Source organism: Pagrus major, chromosome 15, assembly GCF_040436345.1.
Source record: "Pagrus major chromosome 15, Pma_NU_1.0".
NCBI classification, from domain to species: domain Eukaryota; kingdom Metazoa; phylum Chordata; class Actinopteri; order Spariformes; family Sparidae; genus Pagrus; species Pagrus major.
The window spans coordinates 16,972,509-16,995,301 of NC_133229.1; the positions used below are offsets into that span (position 1 = coordinate 16,972,509).

A 22,793-nucleotide genomic window follows, 5' to 3' on the forward strand; every position below is an offset into this window, starting at 1 on the left:
CGGAGTAGGTGGAAATGAACATTAAAGTGAAAGGAGCGTGAACATTGGACTTACATTCAGGTGGATGGAAAAGCTTTATATCTGCCGAAAGTGTAAATAGCCAACTGACTGCTAAAACATTATCCATATCAACTTTATGAAGCAATGATACCGAATATCAATCAATCAGTCAATGCAGGTTTAAGGCAAGATAATAGGTAATTCTGTTTTTATCCATGGATATCATAACTACAGCGTCTTAGACCAGTTTATTTATTATTTAAGTCAACTCAGGTCATGGCAGCATCTCGAGTTACAGCCTTGAAACTAACAAACAGTTAGAATGATGTATGACACTGAGCACTCGCTAAGTTTAGCAAGCTCAAGTTCTCCTCACACGCTCTACATTCAATACTGTAAGTCTTCAGGGGATATTGAGCTAGATTTTAGATCCAACAAGCTACAGAAATAGCAATGTGATGATTTATTTTTGCATGACTGATGCGGACTCAAATGACTGATGGAAATGCAAATATTTATACATTTGTTTTCATTGTCTCTGCCATATGCTGACAAAACCACCACCTTGAATCACAACCTGTTACATTTCATCTCTCTTCATCTACCCTCAACATATACTTTCCCCTTAAAGTAGACAAGCCCTTGAATACCAGGTTCTGAAATGATTCATTCCTACCCTAAAGGGCAAGATTAGGGACCTCTGGGAAGACCTTGGAGTGGAAATGTTTACTCGTATTAAAAGGAGCCAGTTGAGGTGGTTCTGCTGTCTGGTTTGGATTCTGTCTTGACACCTCCGTGGGCATGTTCACCTGGGAGAAGACCCAGAGGTAGACCCTGAGCATGCTGGACAGAATGTAAATCTAATCTGGCCTATAAACTCATTGAACATACTGGAAGTAGCTCAGGGCGAGGGACATCTGGACCACTTTGCTTGAGGCCAGAGTGTGCTCGGAATGAACAACTGTCTTTGGACTATGTCAAAAGGTGAAAGGGTTGATACCTGTTCTTATTGATTAAATGAAAAGCTTGCTGTCATAGAGAGTTATAAGATGCGATCTCCTCTACAAATGGTGATAAGGGCACATACTCTCTCCAGTCAAAGGCATTCATGGTGTTGACATGAAAAGTGATGGAAGTAGTTGTGTGAAGATGGGAAAAAGGGAGCTTGAAAGAGGTGTTCAGAGGTGTTATACCTTTTCAACTCCACATATCTAGTCAAGTGCTACCTTTTTCCATGATTGACGTCGACACCAATGTTTGCAGGACTTTTGTACATTTGTTCTTATTGTATCTGCCAAATGCTGACAAAATCACTGTGCTGTTTTGTTGGATTTTCACTTTTTGGAAAGTTAGAAAGATTGTCGGATGACGATCTGTATTCTGACCCGTCTAACCTGCTGCCATCATGACCAAGACCTGAATAAATGCCAGAAATCAGATAAAGGGATCGATGGATATCTCTGAAAACAAGTGAATTTTCCAATACTGTACTCGTCACTTCCCTTTGCCTTATTGTTTAACCAGTATTCCTCTCCACTCTCAGACAGCAGAGGAGTCCTTTATTTGTTAAAGATTGTCAGAAATGGACATTACATTGTGTTTATTTGGAGCGAAGTGTTCCCAAAAAATGGGGAATGAAATTTTAGTGTTTCTTCTCCGTCCCATCCTTGGCGAGAGTCTTAAAGGTGACAAGGCCTGTCAGCACTAGCACTTTCATATGCTCCATTTGTCGGCCTATATCTGACATCTCCTTGTCACCTCAGTGAAAGCGGGGAAGGAAGTGACAACCAGACCGAGCCACTGCAGTCTCTCTCTCAGGAGCCCAGATATTTTAGCGGTGAACTGGGAAGACTGTTTTGTGGAACAGTGAGATAGCGAGTGCCGCCTCAGAGGAAGCTCATCTGTCAACTGGATACTGGGAATCAGACTGTGACAATGAGGTGATAAAAAGGTGACAGTGAGGAATCCCTGCCAACGGCAAACAACATCCTGGGGCAGGCCATCTGCTGAGGCTGCTCTGTGTTTTAATAGTGAGGCTGATCTTTGAAGGGTCAGGGCAGGTTGGTTTAGTGTGTCTGATGTAGGTGGCTCGACTGTCATTTCATATTGAGTGCATTCTACAGTACAGGGCTGTCGTGCTGCAGCAGTGGCACGGTGTCTACAGAGGAAATGTGGGAGTCTTGTTCAGAAAACCTTTTGATGGTAATACAAAGCTGAGTCTTTGTGCAAACTTGTCATTGTTTAAAATGAAGTTTGTTCTGTTTCTGACAATTAAACTGATATAGGCAACTTTTCATCTTTCCTTCCTCCGAGCATTTCCCTGTGGTATTATTGTATAAAAGACAGCGTTAGCTACATTGCTACTGCTAACAGCCTGACTTCCATCCAAAGTGAATACGATACCTCTCCATTGAGTGAACACCTGTCTTTTCAGTCTTGTTTTACCTTGTTTCCAATCACTCTCCCTCTTCGCCTTCGTTGCCTCTTCCATCGGCGAGGAGAGTTTTCACAGTTATTCCAGTTGTTCCACGGTTACCTGGGGTAGCCACGGCCATGTTTTGGTAACGCAGTGGCAAACTCGCCTCCTTTTTGCTGTGATTCAACCTTGATTTTTCTGGAAAAAATCTAGTCCAGTGGCAGATGGAATAGCATAGTGAAAGCGAGGTTTATGGGGAACCAATCTCTAGGCAGATGGTGTCATTTGTCTACGGTCATTAGACTGTGCAATTATTATTTACTTCAGAATGATAAGTTAAGCAAAAAAAATGTTTAGTAAGGCTCATAATCTGATCAATCTGTCGATTTTTTTATCATCTCGATTAATCATTTAGTTATTTGGTCTATAAAATGTCAATCTCTGTTTCCCAAAGCACAAGATGATGTCCTCAAATGTCTCGTTTTGTCCACAGCCCAAAGATATTCAGTGTGCAGTCATGGAGGAGTAAAGACATCAAAAAATATTCTCATTTAAGAAGCTGGAAGAGTTTTGACCATTTTTGTCTTAAATAATTAGTCAAAGCGAGTCATCCATTATCAGAAAAGTTGGCAATTATTTAATAGGTCCATAAATCTTTCCAATTCCAGTTATTTTTGCGTTCAGTGAGTCAGTAGGATGTGCTTTCTGACCACTATCTATCTATCACATGAAAGTTTAGGCCATGTCAATTAATCAGCGCTGTGTTTTAGGAGAAGAAAAAGACCCAACAGTACTGCAAATGGGCTATTTTTTCTTCTGTGGCAGAACCACCGATCTGTGGATGAGATGGAATGATTTTTCGCTCTGCAGCCAACACAGGCCCCATTTCTCACATATAGAGGCAGGAAATTGCACCTGAATAGGACCAATCAGAATGTTCCCCCGAGTGTTCAGGTTGAAGATACGGAGGGACCCTGCAGCTATAAAAAGAAGTAATACTGCCACAGTATCAGAACTTTAATGGGAAAATAAAGAATTGGCTCAGTTGCAACCACATTAAACCGAGTTTGAACGAAGAAATCACTAAGGCTCAGTTTGTTTTCCCTCCCTCACTGCAAATTTACATTGGGGGCCTATTTAGATATTATTCTGCAGGGTTTTTTTTTTTTAGATGAGAAATTAGATTATGTTGCACAAAAACAGTTTGCTCACCCGTGTGGCTTAATGTTTTGTTCTGTGTCTGGGGCAGAAATTGTGGAGTGGAGTGCTACAAATCCCCACCCAGATCACTGAGAGGCTGTGTTTTAATTTGATGTGCATGATTAGTAAGCCTGATTGGCAAAAATGTTTAGTGGACCACGGAGCAGCCTTCAATTAAGTCACATCAAGCAGAGATGGGCTGTCTTCAAGCTCTAATTTGACAATGACTTTGTCTCCTTTTGAATTCCTTCAAATAAGTGGTATGTTATTAGGATAATGATAGGTGTTAATCTATTACTGTCCAAAGTTCAATTTCACAGCCTGCCTCAAGCATACATTGACTTACAGAAATATGCAATAGGAATACAAGTTGCTTATTTAACGGTATTTGAATAGGTACAAGACAGAGACAGATGCCTTAATGGAGCATGTTTTCTTGTGGTTGCACACAGATATGGCCTCCCACGGTGACAGTCCATGTGTGGGTTTACATAAACATGCATGTCTATCTGTGGATGTTTACCGTGTTGGCTTTGCACATGTATTGTGTGATGCATGCTAGAGAATACAAGCCCCTATATTTTGTGTGTTTGTTGTTTGTGTGCTCTGTTTGTACAGCATGTGTTTTCTTTCCATGCTGGACAGTGAGTGAGCGCTGTGTCCTCTCCCTGGTGACAGGTACTCGTTCCAGGATGAGGAAGACATGTTCATGGTGGTGGACCTCCTGCTGGGGGGAGATCTGCGCTACCACCTGCAGCAGAGTGTCCAGTTCAGCGAGGACGCTGTCAAACTCTACCTCTGTGAGATGACCCTGGCGCTTGACTACCTGCAGAGCCAGCACATCATCCATAGGTACACATTGATCTTTGTTATTTCTTCACTTCAAGGTCTGCAACAGCTTTCACAGACTCTCTTGTTGACACCAAAAAGAACCTTGAGAGAAAAAAAACCCTTTTTTCTGAAACTTAACACAGACATGTGAAAGGATTTATTTGCTTTAAAACTGTTTTAGTCTTCAGCTTGACCTGAAGGCCATTATTTTGTATCAAATATGTAGAAGAAAGTATAAGTATATATTACAAAGGCCTAGTCATTTGTAGACATTTTAATGCAGACATATCTTAATCAGCTAGTAGCTAATTTTAAAAAAAGTCTGCTCTTCGGTGCTGTGCAGGAACCATTTTTTGGGTTTTGGTTTTGGTCAAAAAAGGCTGCGTCTAGAAAACAAAGTCTTTTTTAGATTATGGCGCATTGGTCTGTTTTGTAGACAGAAGTCATAGTAGTATTGATTCCTTTAGGTCCCCGGCGTTCAACTTTTACACTGAAAAAAAAATGACTTAAACATTAAATACAATGACCCTGTGGTACAATTTTCTGGGTTTTTATTCAATCATGAACATCATTATACTTTATTTCATTACAAAGCCTAGAATTTCTCCTGCATTGAGAGAACTAAAGAATTGAAAGAAGATCAACTCAAGGTTGTGTCGATGACTTTTAGTATTCGTGAGGCTTCGCTCATTGTGTTCTCCAGCTTGCAGCAATATTATTGGCAATGCACGTAAGTAATTTGATGAGATCTGATTTACTCTTCAGACTGAAATTCAAACACAAACATGAATTTCAGTAAATTTTTTTTTACAGCATGACTTGTTCAAGTGCGTTATCTCCTCTCTGTTCCAGAGGGAATACTGCGGTAATCTTTTCCTTCGTGTAAGCACTCTTAGTTTATCAGAACCACAAAGTCACAGTGCCTTTCTAACCAGCTTTATATGCAGTTCTTTAGGCTGTAAAGATGACTTAAGCGTATCAGTATAGATATATATATATATTTATATGTTTATTTACACCCACCTTCATCATGTGCTGTTGACTAATCTCGCCTGCTCTCATTTTGACCTTACTGGCTGGGAGCACATCCTGTCACATGACACTAAATTACCCTTCCAGAAGAGTGCATGGTGCCCTACAGCTCCCTAGAAAGGGTAGTATAAAGGGTTAGTCATGTTTTATTTTGGGAAGTATGGCCTCTATTTTTCTTCTTTTAATCCTGCTGTTTTATCCATACACTCAAGATCAGCGCACAAGGAAAAATGTGTTCGTTATCCTCTATTTAGAGATTCAAATTCTGTTGTGAGAGTGATTAAGATGAAACATAAAGGAACATAAGAGTAGAGATAACAAAATATTATTATAAAACACATCACACAAACAAATGGAGCCTTATGCAGGCACACTGTCTTCAGCCTTTTTTCATATCTTCAGTTTTCTCATTGAGTCATGGTGTAGGCTGAAGGTATCAGTTTATCTCTGCATTTGGACATCCCTGTTTCTATTTACTGTACGTTAATTTACATATATAAAGATAGCCCTTATGTGTGTTCCCATAATTGTTACTATCCATCATCTTCAACTAGGGTGTACTCGCTGTCCGCAGCTTTTTGTCCAAATGTGCTGAGCACAGCAGTATGTCTGTGTGCAGCCCAGTAAGTGGAAGAGCTGGATCCCTGCAGACTGCAGATTTAGTACCACAGATGGCTGAAAAACTGTTTGAACCTTGTTCAAACCTCATTGGGGCTACATTTCTTCCTTCAAACAACAGGATGCTGTCTGTGTGTGTATGAGTGTGTGTTTGTGTATTTCTAGTTGTGCAATCGTGTACGTCTGTGGTAAATGAAGCATACCTGTGTCTTGTTATTTATTTCCACATTTAGGACAGTGACAGTAACAAAACTAACTTATGAAGCCCCTTAGCTGCAAATGTGTAAGCCTTTTGCAGAATAAAAACAAATATTAAACTAGAATGATACTTACTTACTTGCATTTTTGATATTTTTAGGCTAAATGGAGGCTTTACACAGTATATATCTCGATATTTTTAAATCTCCTCAAAAGCACTTCATAATTGCTAGGTGTAGGTGACAAAAATCAAATATCACAATGTTTGTTCACAAAATATTAACGTAATAAGATTATTGATAAATAAATCATCAGCAATGTGGATATAGTGACTGGGGGTAGGTAAAGGCAGCACTCCATGGAGTCGGCCATGTTGCACCCCATGTTTCTACAGTAGCTCAGAGCAGACAAACCAAACACTGGCTCTCGAGAAGACCTTACACTTTTTTCTGCATTTTTAGCTGCAACTGTAGGTGAGGGTGAAGCGAGGGGTGTCCTGTTGGTTGCATTCTGCAACCTCTCCACTAGATGCCACTAAAGCCCAACACTTCAGCTTGTAGTTGGTGTGGTGATGATGATGATGATGATGATGATGATGATGATGTAGAAACCTGATTTTTGGGGTGATAAAACGCCTATTTGCACTACAGTAATATCTGGAGTATGTACTGGAGAAGATCGTTGTCACCTTCAAATCTGTGGGTTAAATGTAATTTAAACCCACAGATTACTATTACTAAACAAATTACCATATCATATCATAATTTTCATAAATGTGTATTATATAACATCATGAGCATGTGTGATGCTATGCGACATCAGCGAGTCAGTAGCTCTCAACACGTTTCACTACACGACAGGAAGCCAGTGTCTTTTTTTTGTTTTTTTGCTTGTCTACTTGGCACAGACGTCAATGATGTACATTTCAGGACTGCCATTAGAAATAGGTGACAGACGCTGCTTATCGGTGCTGTTTTTTCATCCTCTCCTTGACATCATCCGTTCTGCCTTTGACACAATTGTGTCTGCATTCAGAGCCATAATCCAATCCCTGGGTATCCATGGCCGTCCCCAGCTCTACAATTTTGTTCCACCCTGTAAGTTTTTGACAGGAGAATACTATACAATTATTTTGTTGCACCAACTGAAGAAAGCAGGGTCTCCGGTCTCCTAGCAACAGTCAGCTGCCACCATGCCCAAGGAGGTAAATTTGGTCCTATGAGAAGAAGGGAAGTAAAAGTCCTTTTTTCTCTTCTCTTCGGTTTCCTCTCTGCAGAGACCCTCAGGTTGCTTCATTTGTCTTCATCATTCACTCACCGCATTAAAATGGCAAGCTGTTAGATCACCTCACACAGCTGATTTGTTCCTGTGCAAAATAAGAAGTCACTTTACATGCCGCCTCATGTTGGAATGGTGTTTCTGTGCTTGTTGCAGAATGAATTCAACATTAAGTGATTTTTTTTACATCAATCAAAAAGGCACGGTGCTGCAGCTGGCAGTCGTGTTGCGATTCCTCCTGTGAACATGTATGTATTTCCCTGCAGCCTTGTACTGCTGGATCCGTAACCCCCCACCACCGCCTCCACCACTCCCCTCCAAGAGTTTTGGCAGATGATTTTAGCATCAGCTTCTCGTTGCATAGCCGCAATGAACAAATGCATCCTATGGGAAGCGTAGACGCTCTCTGTGGACCGAGCGTATTCTCCACACCAGCGTGACGTGCGGCATAATTAAATAAGCTGTGTGCGCTCTGTTAATTGCCTGTGGAGGACTTGGAGGAAATGTCGAGAAGTGTGTGTGCACGGGTACGAGTGTGTAACTGACTGTAAGGTGCCCAGTGTAATAAGCATGTGCAGACAAACCTGCGAGAGCCTCCAGGGGGATCGCTGATGGTTGTATTCTCATGTGCTCTGGCAGCCTCTTCTCCTCTCATTGCGCACACACACACACATACACACACTTAATATGTTGCACTAACATGTAATTCACACATTCATCATCAACCTGCATCGCTACCTCCTACAGACTTTCACATCTACACATACTGTACACATCTAATCTAAGTCATTCCCACCTGACGACAAACTACACAACTCCAGGCACTGTTAAATTATGTGTTTGTGATTTAACTTGGAATTAATGGAGCAAATTAGGCATTTAGCAAATACCCTGAATCTGAAACTCTTCTACTAACAACAACGATTTCAATAGTGTGTTTCCATCCACCTTTTTTCAACAAAAGTATCAGAACTGAGGCATAAAAACTAAAAGGAAATTGGTGGAGGTAGTAACAGAGCCGTAACAGAGGCAAATCGACGTCTATGTGAAAGGGTCAGTCATCAGGGCAGTACAGGGCATTTAATGTTCTGCTATGTGTGTGCTGTTGTGTTGTTGCTGTTGTGTTTAACATGTCACGACCCTCACGTCTGTGAAAAAAAAACAAAGGTGTAGAGGTGAGCCTTCGTTTTGGCGCTCTGAGTAAAAGGGATTTTAGCTTTGTTTCGAATTTGCACTACATTTGGATATAAAACCTGGCCAATGTTTGCAATGTCTAGGACTTAAATTAGGTTGCTTTTCTGTATAATTGTTATTTGAGTGACTAATCTTTTTTGATATGTGTGTCTGTCATTGTGTCCTTCAGAGATGTCAAGCCAGACAATATCCTGCTGGATGAACAAGGTAAGGGTGTTAACTGTTTGCTTTAACTGTTTGTGTGCAGCAGATGTGGGTTAAATAATACTTTAGCCGGGTTAGGAATAAAAAATAAACTTTCTAATATCTTTCTCAGACCTGATTTCATGCGTATTTGTCTGATGGCACACAGGCGATCTGTACAGTACTGATGGTTTCACATCAGTTTTTATGCAGATGATACAATCTTGTATGCACACAGATATTCTCCATTTCAAGCCATTACAGTCAGCTTTTTTCTATGTTTGTCAGATATCTGCGGGAACCTCAAATTTTTACTGAATGGAGATAGTGTTTTACCAGGAACCCATAATTATACCTTAACATATATACACCTTTAATTGTGGAACGTTTTTTGATAATGTGTGATTGTTTCCGCTGCTGTCTTATCTCTGTAATCAGGTTTTCTTTGAAAACAGATTCTTATGTCAGTGAGATTGCCTGAAAAAGAAAGATTGCATATACATGTAGATATGTCCAAAAAACATCCTTTTAGTTTAAGCTCTGACAGCTACCTGTAAGTACAGCTATGTTTGTAACTGTCAATGTGTCAAGAACAAATGAGAATCACATAATAGCCCAAACCTTTTAAGTAAGTATACAGACAGCATTGAGACTCAGTCAGTCTTGACAACTAGGACATAAAAATGACCCTGCAAGCTACTAATGAGTCAAACTGGTAACAGGGTCAGAGGAGTCAGGAATGTGTGCCTCACACACAAAACCACAAGGACAAAAAACCAGTTCACTTAAAAGTCAGCTTCTGTTTTCTTTGTTCACTTTGAAATGTTTTCTTTGTATGTGCTTAGAGGCACTTATTAAAAAATACCAAAGTTTGGATGGTTTAATGGATTTTGTGGTTGCTTCTTCTCAGGTCACGCTCACCTGACAGACTTCAACATAGCAACGATCATAAAGGATGGGGAGAGAGCTACAGCCTTAGCTGGAACCAAGCCCTACATGGGTAACTTTGCATTGCAGCCGCATCGCATCCATCCTGTCAACCATGTCTGGTTTCATTATGTCTGATTGCTTTGTGCAAATAAATCTCCTTATTGCATAAAAAGAGGATTATAAAAAAAGGCTTGTTGTATTCTTGGCATGGGAGAATGGAGTTATGTTGCATTTAAAATGAATAGTCTAATAAGAAAGAGTTGTCCCTAAATGTACCTCTAAAAGAGACAGCTTAATTAATTAGATGTTTCTGACATTTTTATAGAGATAACAACTGGATGTCGGTGTGACTTGTTAATTATAAGCATGTGACAAGCTAGTGTGTTTAAATAAGATTTTTTGATTGCCCATTGTGTGAATTAAATTATCCTGCGTTTATTTGTGGAAAAACTGAGGCACAAAAAAAACATCTTTTCTTGTGATTTCGTTGGCTTGCTGAGGGAAAATGAACAATTGCAGTTGACATTTTACAAAGAAACACTTGCTCTTTTGCCTCGTGTACAGGCGGTGGTTTGAAAAGCTTTTTCTGCTCCAAAGATGATTCTGTTTTTGCTTTCAGCCCCAGAGATCTTCCAGTCTTTTGTAAGTGGAGGGACGGGTTACGCCTTTGAAGTAGACTGGTGGTCACTAGGGGTGACAGCGTTCGAAGTGCTGCGTGGATGGGTAAGGCCTGATGGGAAGTTGGGAGTTTTTATGAAATAAGATTTCAAAACTGAAATTGTCTCCACACCTCTTTCTCTTCCTCATCTTTCCATTTTTCCTCTTTTTGTCCTCTTGTTTTCACACCAGAGGCCCTATGACATCCATGCCAGTAACTCAGTGGAGTCTCTGATTCAGCTCTTCAGTACGGTCAGTGTCCAGTACAACTCAGCCTGGCCCAAGGACCTGGTGTCCCTCCTGAGGAAGGTGAGCTGGACACAATTGGACATCATGTACTAGGAGCTTGTTCACTGAAATAGTTGGATTTACCTTGGAAAAACTGTTTTTTACAATTGATCGTTTAAGTTGCCCTTTAAAGCAAAAATCCCAAACTTCCCCAACTTCCAGCTTGTCATTTTGGAAGTTTTGTTACTGTGCTTAATCTTATTTAATAATACATTGTATAACTTCTGATTTTTGACTGTTAGTTGGACAAAAATAGCAATCTAAAGACATCACATTGGACTTTATATAAATTTTGTGACAATTTATATACAAATCAGTCTGTAAAAAAGAAATAGATCGTTAAAATGATCAGTTTTTGCAGCAGAATCATAAACAATAATAGTAAATATGCAAGTAAAGACATTTAAAATAATTAATTAAATCTAAAAATTAAATGGAAAAGTAAAAAAAAACAGAGGCACATTAACAGAAATCCATTTATTTGACATTGTATAAACCAATCAATGCCTACTTTTATTTTGATTATTATTTTGGTGTATTTATTGGCATATTTTTTTATTTATTGAGACATTTATTTATTTGTTTGTTTTTATTTTTTGGCAGTTTTAGTCCTCCGTATGGTAAATCCTGAACATACTGTAATGAAAAAATGAAATAATATAGGAACAAAGGAATGTGGATGCAAATTGCATTACATCTTATTTCCACCCTTCTGCTTGGACAAATACTGTCTACTCTGGCAAGGGAGGGAGAGCAGAGACATAAAGGTGATATTGGGGTACATCCTGAGGTAAAAAGCACTGAAGCCACAGGAACAGAAGATACAGGTTCTGAAGGGGGATTGGAGCTGGAGGGGGGGAGGATGAGCCGAGACCCTTAGGGCAAAGGAGAAGAAAAACGACAGATGGGAATCTGAGGGATGGAAGCACAGAAACACAGCAAGTGGGTGAGAGAAGAGACAGTGTGTGGGTGTGTGGGTGTCTACCAGTGTATTGTTGCTGATAATATTCATATTTAACAGTTATTTAACCTCATATTGAGGTTTGAAATGTCCTCTTGGATGAGATCATTTGCATCAAATGGAAATAAATCTGCTGAATGGTTTTCTTGAATCAGACGCATGTTCTATATGATAATAGTAGTCTACTTTATTTTGCTTTGTGTCAATGTGTTTTCATCTGAACAAGAGAAACTGTGCTGGGAATGAATGATCTCATCCCCTCAGGCGGTATTTTTGTTGTCATTTTAAAACATGATTTTAGAGTCAGTATGAAAAACCACAAATTGTTAAGCAGGATATTTTTTGGCAGAGTGAAAGTGTGAGCATGAGTGCGTGCATGTGTTGTGTGTCTGAGTGAGTGCTCTGGACGGAGCGTTGGTCTCTTCCGCTCCGTTGATGATCGATTACCATGTCTGGACTCCACCGAGACAGACCTAACCGGCCCTGCAGGAGAAAACTGAATCAACCTGTGACCAAAGGAAGAAAATAAAGCACAAGAGGAGAGTTAACATGACACCAAAAGCCACATCCCATTATTGTTTCCAGTGGTTTCCCTGAGGAGAGAGCTGAAACAGATGGTATTCCATTAAAAACACAACTGTATGGTACCAGGTTTTATTTTCCTCCCTGGATGAAGTGACTCCACTCATGTGTGGCGTTCATCTGTCTTGATCAGTGCAACAAATTTGATTCAAACCTGATGAGCGGCTGATTTGATTAACAGTGCCCCCTGTTGGTTACTACATCAGTAAAGGCTCCAATTAATCTGGGTTTTCTGCTCAAGTGTGGTGGTGACATACACAGATATTAAATAAACATTTGTGGAATTAATACTCATGAATAAATAAGTGAGATAAAAAATACATTAATCCATCATTTGTAAAAAAAAAAAAAAAGGCCTAATTAAATACATTAAAACTCAGATCATTATCATGCTTTACATCATTCAAATTTCATATTAATCAGGTTTTTCCAATTTTTTACTTTATTGTCGTTTCTTACTTACAAACTCATTTTATTTGACTCTTTTATTTCATGTCACTTTTTAGTTCATAATGTCACTTTTTTAATGACAGTGTCCCCTGCGTCTCAACCAAGCAAGCAAGCTCAATAACTGCTCAGAAGTTTTGCCAGTAGGCTTGTCACATAGAAAGCCAACTATGGCAAAGTTTATGAACGACCAGCTAGCTTCTGCTGGAAACACAGTAGACGGAAGCAATAACTAAACCTCAGTAGCTTTAAAGCCTTAGCATAACAAGGCTGCACATGCTACCTAACTAGCCAGCTAACTAGTGACATAACCAAGGTTGTGAGCTTGTTATTTAGTCAGCATCAAACTGACGAGCAGTGTTAGCAGCAGCAGCTAACTGGATTTATCTTGGCAGAGTTTCTATCCTGAAGATATTTCTTGGAGAAAGGCACACAACTCTGTGAACGTCAAAAAGACAGAAAAGCTAGTCAGCGGGAGCAAGCTAACACTGCTAACACTGGCTAGGTAGTTAGCTAGCTAGGTGAGGAGCATGCATAGTTTTGTAAGGCTAAAAATTTTGCATTAGCATTAGCAAAAGAAAAGGGACAGGCCTTTATTGTGTTTACTTTGTTTTATTAGCCCAAAACAGCATCCTTAAAGTTGCTCTAAGTGATATTTTTTTATTAGAATAAATGTTAAATAGCCGTATATGCCAACAGTTATAGAGTGTTTGGTTAGTAACCCATGCCTCTCCTTCCCCTGCTCATGCAGTAAAAGAGAAAAGACATTTTCTGGTATCCCTGTCCACTGTATCCATTTATATATTTACCGCTGCACGTTCATGTGGTGACATAGAGAGGAGGGAGAAGATTTCTAAGTGCAAAATGGAAAAGGGATGTTAGCTAAAACGAGGACACTGTTTACAGCAGCTTTAACGTAATTGGTGCTCCGGCTAACAGAAGCTAATTGGCTAAATGTGGTGGCGATTGTTGAGCCTGCTGGCTTTCCTGTGGCAGGGGGCAGTGATATATTAACATATAATTTATATAATATATTTATGTTATCTAAATGTCTTTTTTATTTGTTTAATATTAATAACTTAAAACAATGAAGACTTACACTTCACAATAAAAAAGGATAGTCTAGAAAAAATATCTCCCACTTCCAAATAAAAAGAAACAATGTTGCATTATAGTTGAACATTTTTTAGGGAAGCCAGGAGAGATTACAAATTTAACAGTGTATTATTGGCTCCTCGCTCAGCGGCTGCACATGGTTTTTGTTAACTGCTCTTTCAAACTGCACAAGAGAAAGGAAAGAAACCATCAGATTGATTTCTATTTTCCACCCTCGATTTGTCGAGTTTATTTCGCCTCATAGAGTGAAGAGCCTGGCTGTGAGTGAGGAGAGAAGTTGTGAAGGTGATATTGTGACTCAGAAGGTGACATGAAGTAGGTGACATTGCTGTGTGTGTGTGTGTGTGTGTGTGTGTGTGTGTGTGTGTGTGTGTGAATCCCTTCCTTCCAGCTACTGACAGTGAACCCGGAGCATCGTTTCTCTGGCCTGTCTGACATGCAGACATCTCCCTACCTCGCTGACGTCAACTGGGACGCCGTGTACGAGAAGAAGATGGAGGCCGGATTCGTTCCTAACGTTAGTATGGAGCAATCGGATACAAACACACGCACATGCATAGGCACACACGTCATAAACACTTAAAAGCACACACGGGCAGTCCGTCATGTTTGCCGATGGTAATGAGCATGTGTAGCAACTAAATAATGCAGAGGGAAACTGAATGCAGCTTCTTCCCTGTGTGTGTACATGGACTTACAATAAATTACCCTGTGCGTGTGAGTGCATTAATGTGTGCTATTCAATACGTTCACGTCAGTGTGCACTACGCGTTTGTGCACTCTGGCTCCGCAGCTGATTTATGATCCTGCGTTCGGGTGTTTGTGTTTCTAATTATCTCGTGTGCGTCTCCCTCGTACAGAAAGGTCGCCTCCACTGCGACCCCACCTTTGAGCTGGAGGAGATGATCTTGGAGTCGCGCCCTCTTCACAAGAAGAAGAAGAGGCTGGCCAAGAACCGATCTCGAGACAACAGCAAGGATTCACAGTCTGTGAGTGACGTTGTCATCTGCACAGAGAGCTGCTGGTTATACTGGAGCCTATGTCTGAGCTCTACACCTTTTTTTTTTGTTTTGGTTTGGTCTACTGACGACACTTGAATAGATTTAAGCTTTCCATATACATCGTATCAGACTTTATTTAGTAGAGACACAGATTATTTCCATCATTTTTTATTTTTTTTACAATCCAGCAACTTTTATCAACAGGTATTCTAGATTGAAGAGAAGATTGTATTCACACAGTCGATTAAAGAAAACGAGGTGCAAACAAGGAACGGAGTATTCTGCAAAATAAAAAATGACTTTTAAAAAACAACACCACAGGAGTGATGCACTCTCTCTCTTAAGGGAATATTTAAAGAGAGAGGGTCACATTCCTCAGGTTAGATAATAATCTGCTCAATCTTTCATATTTTATCTTAAAAATACAAGAGGTAAAAACTGAGAAGCATTAAAAGCGTTACGTCCTGTTGAGGAGGAGGATTTAGGAGCTGTGTGGATGAAGGTGGAATTCAAGATGTCACTGCATCTGTTAAAATTCCCTTTCATGGTAAAAACAGCTATTTTTAGCTTATTCCACATGTAAAAGGTTGTTTTTCCATTGTACAGCGCTATGATTTGCTGTTTCGTTGTTAATTTGATTTTTGCGTCCTTGTGCAGATCAAATTAGAGTTGTTTTCAGTACGAAGGTGCTAAAAGCAAATGATTACAAAGAGGACACCGGCAACACACACACGTACGCGGCAGAGCAAATTATAACCTGCCGCACAGCACCAGCGGAGTACTTCTCAGAGATGCTGCACACATGAAGAGGCAGGGCCAGTCTTTGATAACAATGCAGCTCAGGTTTACCTTGGTCTCCGCTCTGTCAGTTCCCATCAAAACTGTGTATTTTTAGATTGGAGGCGAGCCAAATCCCGGCATCTTTTATTTTCTGCTGTGAATTATCTCCGTTCTCAGCTGAGCAGACAAAATGAATAACATAGTGCCAGTGAACATAAAGAAAGACTTACTGTACAAGCTTGCACGCTGCAGGCGTCCTGTAAGTGCACCGATTAGTCAAATCTTTTGAAAACATATATATTCCCAAAAGGCAATAATCTCTTTTTCAGACTCGATATTGAACTGCGTGATATAAGATTACTACAGCAGGATATTTTATTAGTCATTTTTGGGAAATGTCTCGTTTTCCCAACTGGAGTTGACAACGACATTGATACCACTTTCATATGTGTCCATTTATTGTAGCTTGAGTCAACAGTCTGTTAGCGTAGCTGAGCTGAGTTTATTGTAGCATAAAGATGTTTGTTAAAGCTGTACGGACACGAAAGTTTAAAAACAACAAACATACGTTTTGTTTTAAGGTCACATATTGTAGAAAGTGAGATTTCCATGTCTTTTTTCATTATGAGGCAGGTCCAGGTGCTTTATAAATACTGTGAATGTACCAAAACGCTCAATCCACGGACTAAAGGCACTCAGCCCTTATTCAGAAGCTGTGCCTTAAGTATTCTGTAAGGTTGCGATGTCACAACTATACAGTCACCGCCCTCAGCCACGCCCCCCAGCAGGCTGTGGTTACAACAACACCTGCAGAGCTTACGTGGAAACGTGGTGGGTGATATCTGTTCAGGCTTTTGACATTTGACCAATGAGAGCAGACTGGGCTTTTCAGGAGGGGGGGCTTAGATAGAAAGTATCTAGACAGATGATGAATAGAGGTGCAGCAGTGGAGATGAGAAAATGTGTTTTTTGAGAATTAAAGCATGTAAATATCAACCTTAAAATGAGTCCCTGCAGGTTGCCTAGCAACGCCTCAGTGTGCAAATTGAAATTTTTGGTAAAACAGGTAGGTGGGCCAGGCTACATAGTGTATTTACCGTAGAGGCATGAAAGTGGATTCCATCTTCTCTCCTAACTTGACTAACCCTGACTTGTCGAGCTATTTCTTTTAGAGACTCTTTTAGAGCTGTTTTTGGCCTCTGACATTTTAACGGAACAATTAATTTATGTTAAGAAAATAATAAGTTTCAGCCCTAGCAGTGTTTATTCCTTTTTTTAAAGTTGACTTAATCCTGGGAAAATAATATTACCCAAAGGTGTACTGCTTCTTAAAGTTCTGAGACATACAGTCATAAAGGACAGTTTGAAGAATAAGCCGCCCCTAAAAATAAAAATTCAATCATCATCTACTCACCCCCATGTCAAATGGATGTGGAAAGTCAGGTGAAGTTTCATAGTCCTCAAAACATTTCTGGAGCTTCACAGCAAAGTAGCATTGCAGCATTCTCCTAAACAAATATAACAAGTACTTCAGCTGTTTTGCTGTGAAGCTTCAGAAATGTTTTGTGGACTACGAAACTTCATCCATCTTTCCATCGTCATGGGGTTCAGTAGATAACGACAGAACTTTCCTTTTTTGGTGAACTAAGTGTGGAAATAAATGAATGAGTAGATTAACGGCTCACTCCTGATGTTCTCTGTTTGTGCTGAAACCAGGATCATGTTGTAAATACGCTCCTGGAGTCACTCTGTCTCTTCTTCCTCGTTCTGTTTGATTGAGACATTATTCGTGCAGACAGGAGATATCCTCTCTGTATTTATGAGAAACAGTCTGCTCCCATCAGACGGGATGACATCATTGTTATTAACGTCACTCCTCAGTGTGTGTGCGTCACATGTTATCAGCGCTGATCAGCACGTGCATGGAGTGTGTACCTCGAACAATAACAGGGTTATGAGACTTGGTGTCTCTGCGTGTGTGTGCCTGCTTGTGTGCGCTCATACTGCGTTATTACCAAGATTATTAAATTATGAAGCCTTCGCTGCTGTTGTCATGGCCTCAAGTGCTTTCGGAAATATGAGCTTCTATTTCTGTCTCGGGCCAAACATCCAATTTGAGGAGGGCTCACAAACAATTCATGACTTGTCTAAAAAGAGCAACGAGGGATAAAAAGGAAATGAGGAAAAAGACATCTTCACCTCGGAGGTCACGCAGCTGACTGATCCAAATTGACGTAAAGTTTCAACTGTGGTCCTTATTGACGATAACGAGGTTGATGTTGACGTGGAAGATGATGACCGTGATGTTTTCTGTTGACTGCCTGCAGGAGAATGACTACCTACACGAGTGCCTTGAAGTGGTGCAGCAAGAGTTCATGATCTTCAACCGTGAGAAGTAAGTGAACACAAGAGCAGCAGACCGTTTATAATCTGGGCTAAAAGCAGAGTTGTCTGTGTCGTCATGCAACAGTTTTGCACCAGCACGGAGAGAAAGTTATCGTCCTGCTGGATGCAGAAGGCAAGAGGGAAAAAGATTCACAGTTAATACTTTTACTGTCATAAAAAGTTTGAAGGAAATCATCTCCCCTCACTGTCACCTGCATTTAAAACATGGCTGGGACTAAAGAATGGATGAACACCGAACATACCCTGAAGCATCACTGCTGCGCAAAATCACTGAGGGAAACACCATCAGGAGATCAAGGAACATTCAGAACTTGTATCAGCTGCAGCTACTCATTTACTGTAGGTCCACTATAAAACACAGCCGTGGAGCATGCAGTGTATCTTGATAGAGTTACTGATGTATGAAGGCATTCAGCTTACAGGAGAGGACTGCATATTAATCCAAACCTGAAGCCTCTTTAATGAAATGACTTGGATATGTAGACCACCGATGATCAAAGACTGCGGCTACATATTGTGCATATATCTTATATTTCAGTAAAATATACACAGTACACCATTAATGAAGCCTATGAGGTTCATATATCTTTGAAAATGTGTCCTCTTTGAGATGTAGAGGGAGGAATATTGGTTCTGTGCTGCTCTAAATTATTGCCTCATTCATTATTGACCAGGTCCTGCCACTGCAGCGTTACTGAAATCCTTCTGTTTGGCAAATGTCTTATTATATCCCATTGCTCTAATTAATGGCAAACTTCTTCTATTTATAATGGAGGACATAATGTCTGGAATTATGCACAGCAGAGACGAGTGCTATTTAATAGACTCAAGGCCTCTCATTCCCTTTGACTACTTTCAGTGCGTGTGTTTCATTTTACTACTTTTCTGAGGACCAATGTGCTCACAGGGATACAAAAATTTGAAACTTACTGCCTGTTTTTCCTGAAAGGGTTAAAGGTACAAATTAGAATTAGATTAAGAGGTCTACATGGTGCGCGTTTGCATGAACATGATTGTATTTGTGTTTCTCCATCTGTCTCAGGTTGAAAAGGCGTCAGGAGGAGGGTCAGTCAGAGGCCGGGGGCGATGATGATGGTGGAGACGGTGATGGAGAGGCCGAAGCCGGGGGCACCGACGATGACGCGCCCGAGCCAGAACCAGAACCCGAGCCGGAGCCTGAGTCCTCCTCCAAACTGAGCATGTGCGGTTCGGTGTGCTCCTCCCCCGGCAGCTGCTAGCGCCACATCGCCTCACAGTGACGGTCGCAGGTCTCTCTGGCTGCTGCTGCCATGCCAATAGATACGTTCTCACCTCCGTCCTCTGTTGTAGCCAGGAGCGGAGGAAACGCACAGCAGGTTCGACTTGACGCACAGCAGGACCCAACACGGCTCCCACCATTCCCCCTTTTTTTGTTCTGTAGCATCCTTCCGGTAAGGCATGAATGAAGCAGATTTCCAGAGAGTCCCCGCCTACTGTACCCCTAGAGTAAGCTCTAACTTCTATGCAATGTTACAGTATAGCATGACAAATAAGGTATCACTTACTAGGAGGTGTTGTTCACAAGCAGAAAGCTCCGCGAGCATGACGACATCCCGAGCAATAGCAGTCGGCAGTTTTTGGAGGGTCGGTGGTTTCGGTGGAGACGCCCTCTCCGCCTTCCTGCTCAAAATCTGATGGGGACGACTGAATTATTCAGCACACGCAGGCACTCACTTTATATTATTGCCTGTGTCTTCAGCTCACTCTTCCCCTCGGCCTCTTTCATGTTACGGTTGCCCTAATTCGGAGCAACGGTTATTTCCCCCGGAGCACCTTCCTCCTGTTGCAACACCTTCCCGAGACACATTTACAGTAAGTGTTAATTTGCAGTCGGCCAAGAAAGTGTGGCTGGTTTCATATTGTGAACCTGTTTTTAAAGTGGTGCCTGTTGATGATAATCAGTATTCGTTAAATCACATTGTAGCCATGGATGCATTATAGTTTAAAATGCTAGTTTGAAGCAAAATATTCCTTTTGCAAGCTTTTTTTTTAGGACGATAAGGTACTGTCATATATGGGGAATCAGTACAGCAATCAGAATGAAAGGTTTTACTTGTCACTGTGTCTGTAATGGTTACCAAGATTTAGCATTTTAGCCCTGCACCGTGCTCAAAGAGCATACAGAAACTCTGCTCTGGGGATTAAATACCAATCACCAACGATCCCATCCTTTAAGAATCTATTAGAAAGCTCTGTTTGCTTCACTAGACATCATCATCTCTTTAAGTGCTTGGTTAGTATAAAGATCATCTCCCTGTAGAGCTTGTTTCTGGGCTGTACTTAAATGTGTAGCTGTGCCCTGCTGGTACTTCAACTCGTAGAGATGAGCTAGTCTATTACTGTCATAGTGATAGTGTTACATTTAAGGTGGTACCGTTAATCTCAGTCTGAACACCTGAGAACATGTAGCAGAGGTCCACCTTAAAACCCTAAGGCCTAATAAAATGAAACCCATGTAAATAGCATACAGTGTAGGTAATTAAACTCACCACAGTTTTATGTGGGACTGCGAACTCGACGTATTAACTAAAGGAAGAGCTGCGTGAAGCTTCACACTGCTTCGTTCTGCTCTTCTTTCCAAGTGTGCAGGCACAACTTGTAGGCAAAATATGCCAAAGCTTTTCTACCATTTGCATAACCATTTCTAAGGAACTTTGAGTGTGTGAATGTATGTCTCTTTTTCCCAGTATAACATAAAGTCAATGTTCCTTCTGCAAGTGAAAATACTATCATTTATACAATCATATTGTGATAATGTATAAAGTATCTATTTCAGGTAAGGGGGGGAAACTTAAATTTATAGTCAGGCAGTTTGGGAAATACACCTACTAGCTTTCTTTACAGGAATTAAAGGAGAAGATTTATAGCACCCGCATGTCTGCGAGTTGAGTACGGAGCTATTGCACTGTTTTGAAAACCCCAATTAAGAACGCCAAATAGCTGCGTTCATGACATCCATGCTGTTGAAAGGTTTGCTTGGTAGGTGTAAGTGCTAAATTAGTGTTCCCCATCCCGATGAAAATGCCAGTTTGTGCATGCATGAACACCTTAGAGTCACGGTATGGGGTCAGTGGTCATCCTAAACATGTTGTGTGTTCTTAGCCAGCTTGCTAACGTTAGCCACTGATAAAGCTACATGTCGTAAACCAATAACTCTTTAACCTAGACTGACTGCTTGTTCAGCTAGAATGTCTCATTTCTACTTTTACACACATTCAATACAGAATATCTGTTGGTGTGGAGTTGGAAGGCATCTTTAATGGATGCCCAACACTGATATTAACCGTTACTACTGCAAATAGTGGTTAGCGGGCAGTAAACATGCTAGTGCTGGCTTGGCTGCCTCTGTGCTCCATGTGGTCCTCGTCTTGTAGCTTGTAGCAGTTCCTCCAGAGTCTCACAGCTGTTTCCCTCTCGTCTCAGCCTTCATGCTAAGCTAGGCTAACGGCCTCTCAGCTGCGGCTTCATACTTAACACACAGACATGAGTGCGGTGTCAATCTTCTCACCTCACACTCAGAAATAAAGCTAATAAGTGTATTTCCCAGAATGTTTAACCGTGTCTTTAAACACTATACATTATGATTAGATTAAGAAGCTTCTTTAAAGGGATATGAAGTGGCATCCTCCAAGTCCGCCAAAATATATGATGAATTTACTAGTCTCAAGCCCTGTGCTTTTTTTGCATGTACCTTTACAGTATAAGCTTGTTTTTGCCAAAGCCTGGAGCTTGAGCCTTACTGGCTGATTCGTGCATGTACAAGCTTTTGGTAATAGCATACCTCAGTGCTCACCTGATTATAGACACAGTCCAAATCAGAGTATAACTGGCCTGCGTAAATGTTTCTGGACAGTGAGTTTCGTGAACTTTAAACTGTACAAAATCGTATAATTCCAGTGTTATATGGACGGCATGATATTTTTAGATGATATGCAGTACCTTTTGGCATCCCATAGATTGTCTTAATGCTTAATGGTCAAGTATACAGGCTCGTACCCTTGCTGGATGAGTGGAATGAGGTCAGCAGTTGTGTGTGATGCTCCTTCTGTGGGTTTAAATGTTGCATTATCGTCTGTGCAGCAAAGGAAAGAATATTTGGAACTGGGGCAGGTTTTCACTTCACCCCAGCACAGAATTTGCTGCATTATTAAAACACTGAATGTCTCCATTTGTGGCAAAGGAAGCTCAAGTTATTTCTAAGACTCATTAAAGCAGTCAACACACCATCCCGAGTCAACACAGGCCTGAAGTGGATGTGTAATTTATGTTAATCATTTGTAAATGAATAAAGACAGTTAATTTAAGTGAAGCTTATCTCAAAGTTACAATACTAAGCCACATTTTGGAAGTTGTTCCTCGATATATCAGTGATCATTCCTAATTGGACTTGTGCTTGCAAACCCTCCTGACATGTCCCTTTATGTGTTAATGTTCTGGATGCCGTTAGGTGTTTAAAAAAAAAAAAAAAGGCATTGTGCTAGTGTTTGACCAGCAACAGCATGTCTCCTATTCAACTGTTTTCCGATGGATTCTATCGAGGTGTACCATACTGTAGATGTCTTAACTCTGTGGATACAGTTTGAAACTCAGTGCCCTGTTGAGAAAACAAATCAAGAAGAAGAAGAAGAAGAAAATG

General features: G+C 40.6%; 1 protein-coding gene across 1 annotated transcript in view; it reads left to right on the forward strand.

Annotated features, from left to right (window-relative positions):
* LOC141009470 (serine/threonine-protein kinase 32C-like) overlaps positions 1-21,298 on the forward strand; it is a 75,747-nt gene extending 54,449 nt beyond the window's left edge. Inside the window, exons 4-12 of the mRNA XM_073482112.1 lie at positions 4,295-4,468; positions 8,937-8,974; positions 9,861-9,950; positions 10,500-10,603; positions 10,730-10,846; positions 14,323-14,448; positions 14,792-14,920; positions 18,040-18,107; positions 19,161-21,298. Coding sequence (XP_073338213.1) covers positions 4,295-4,468; positions 8,937-8,974; positions 9,861-9,950; positions 10,500-10,603; positions 10,730-10,846; positions 14,323-14,448; positions 14,792-14,920; positions 18,040-18,107; positions 19,161-19,356 — 1,042 coding nt within the window. The 3' untranslated portion in view covers positions 19,357-21,298. The remainder of the gene's footprint in view (positions 1-4,294; positions 4,469-8,936; positions 8,975-9,860; positions 9,951-10,499; positions 10,604-10,729; positions 10,847-14,322; positions 14,449-14,791; positions 14,921-18,039; positions 18,108-19,160) is intronic.
* Positions 21,299-22,793: the final 1,495 nt, after the last annotated feature.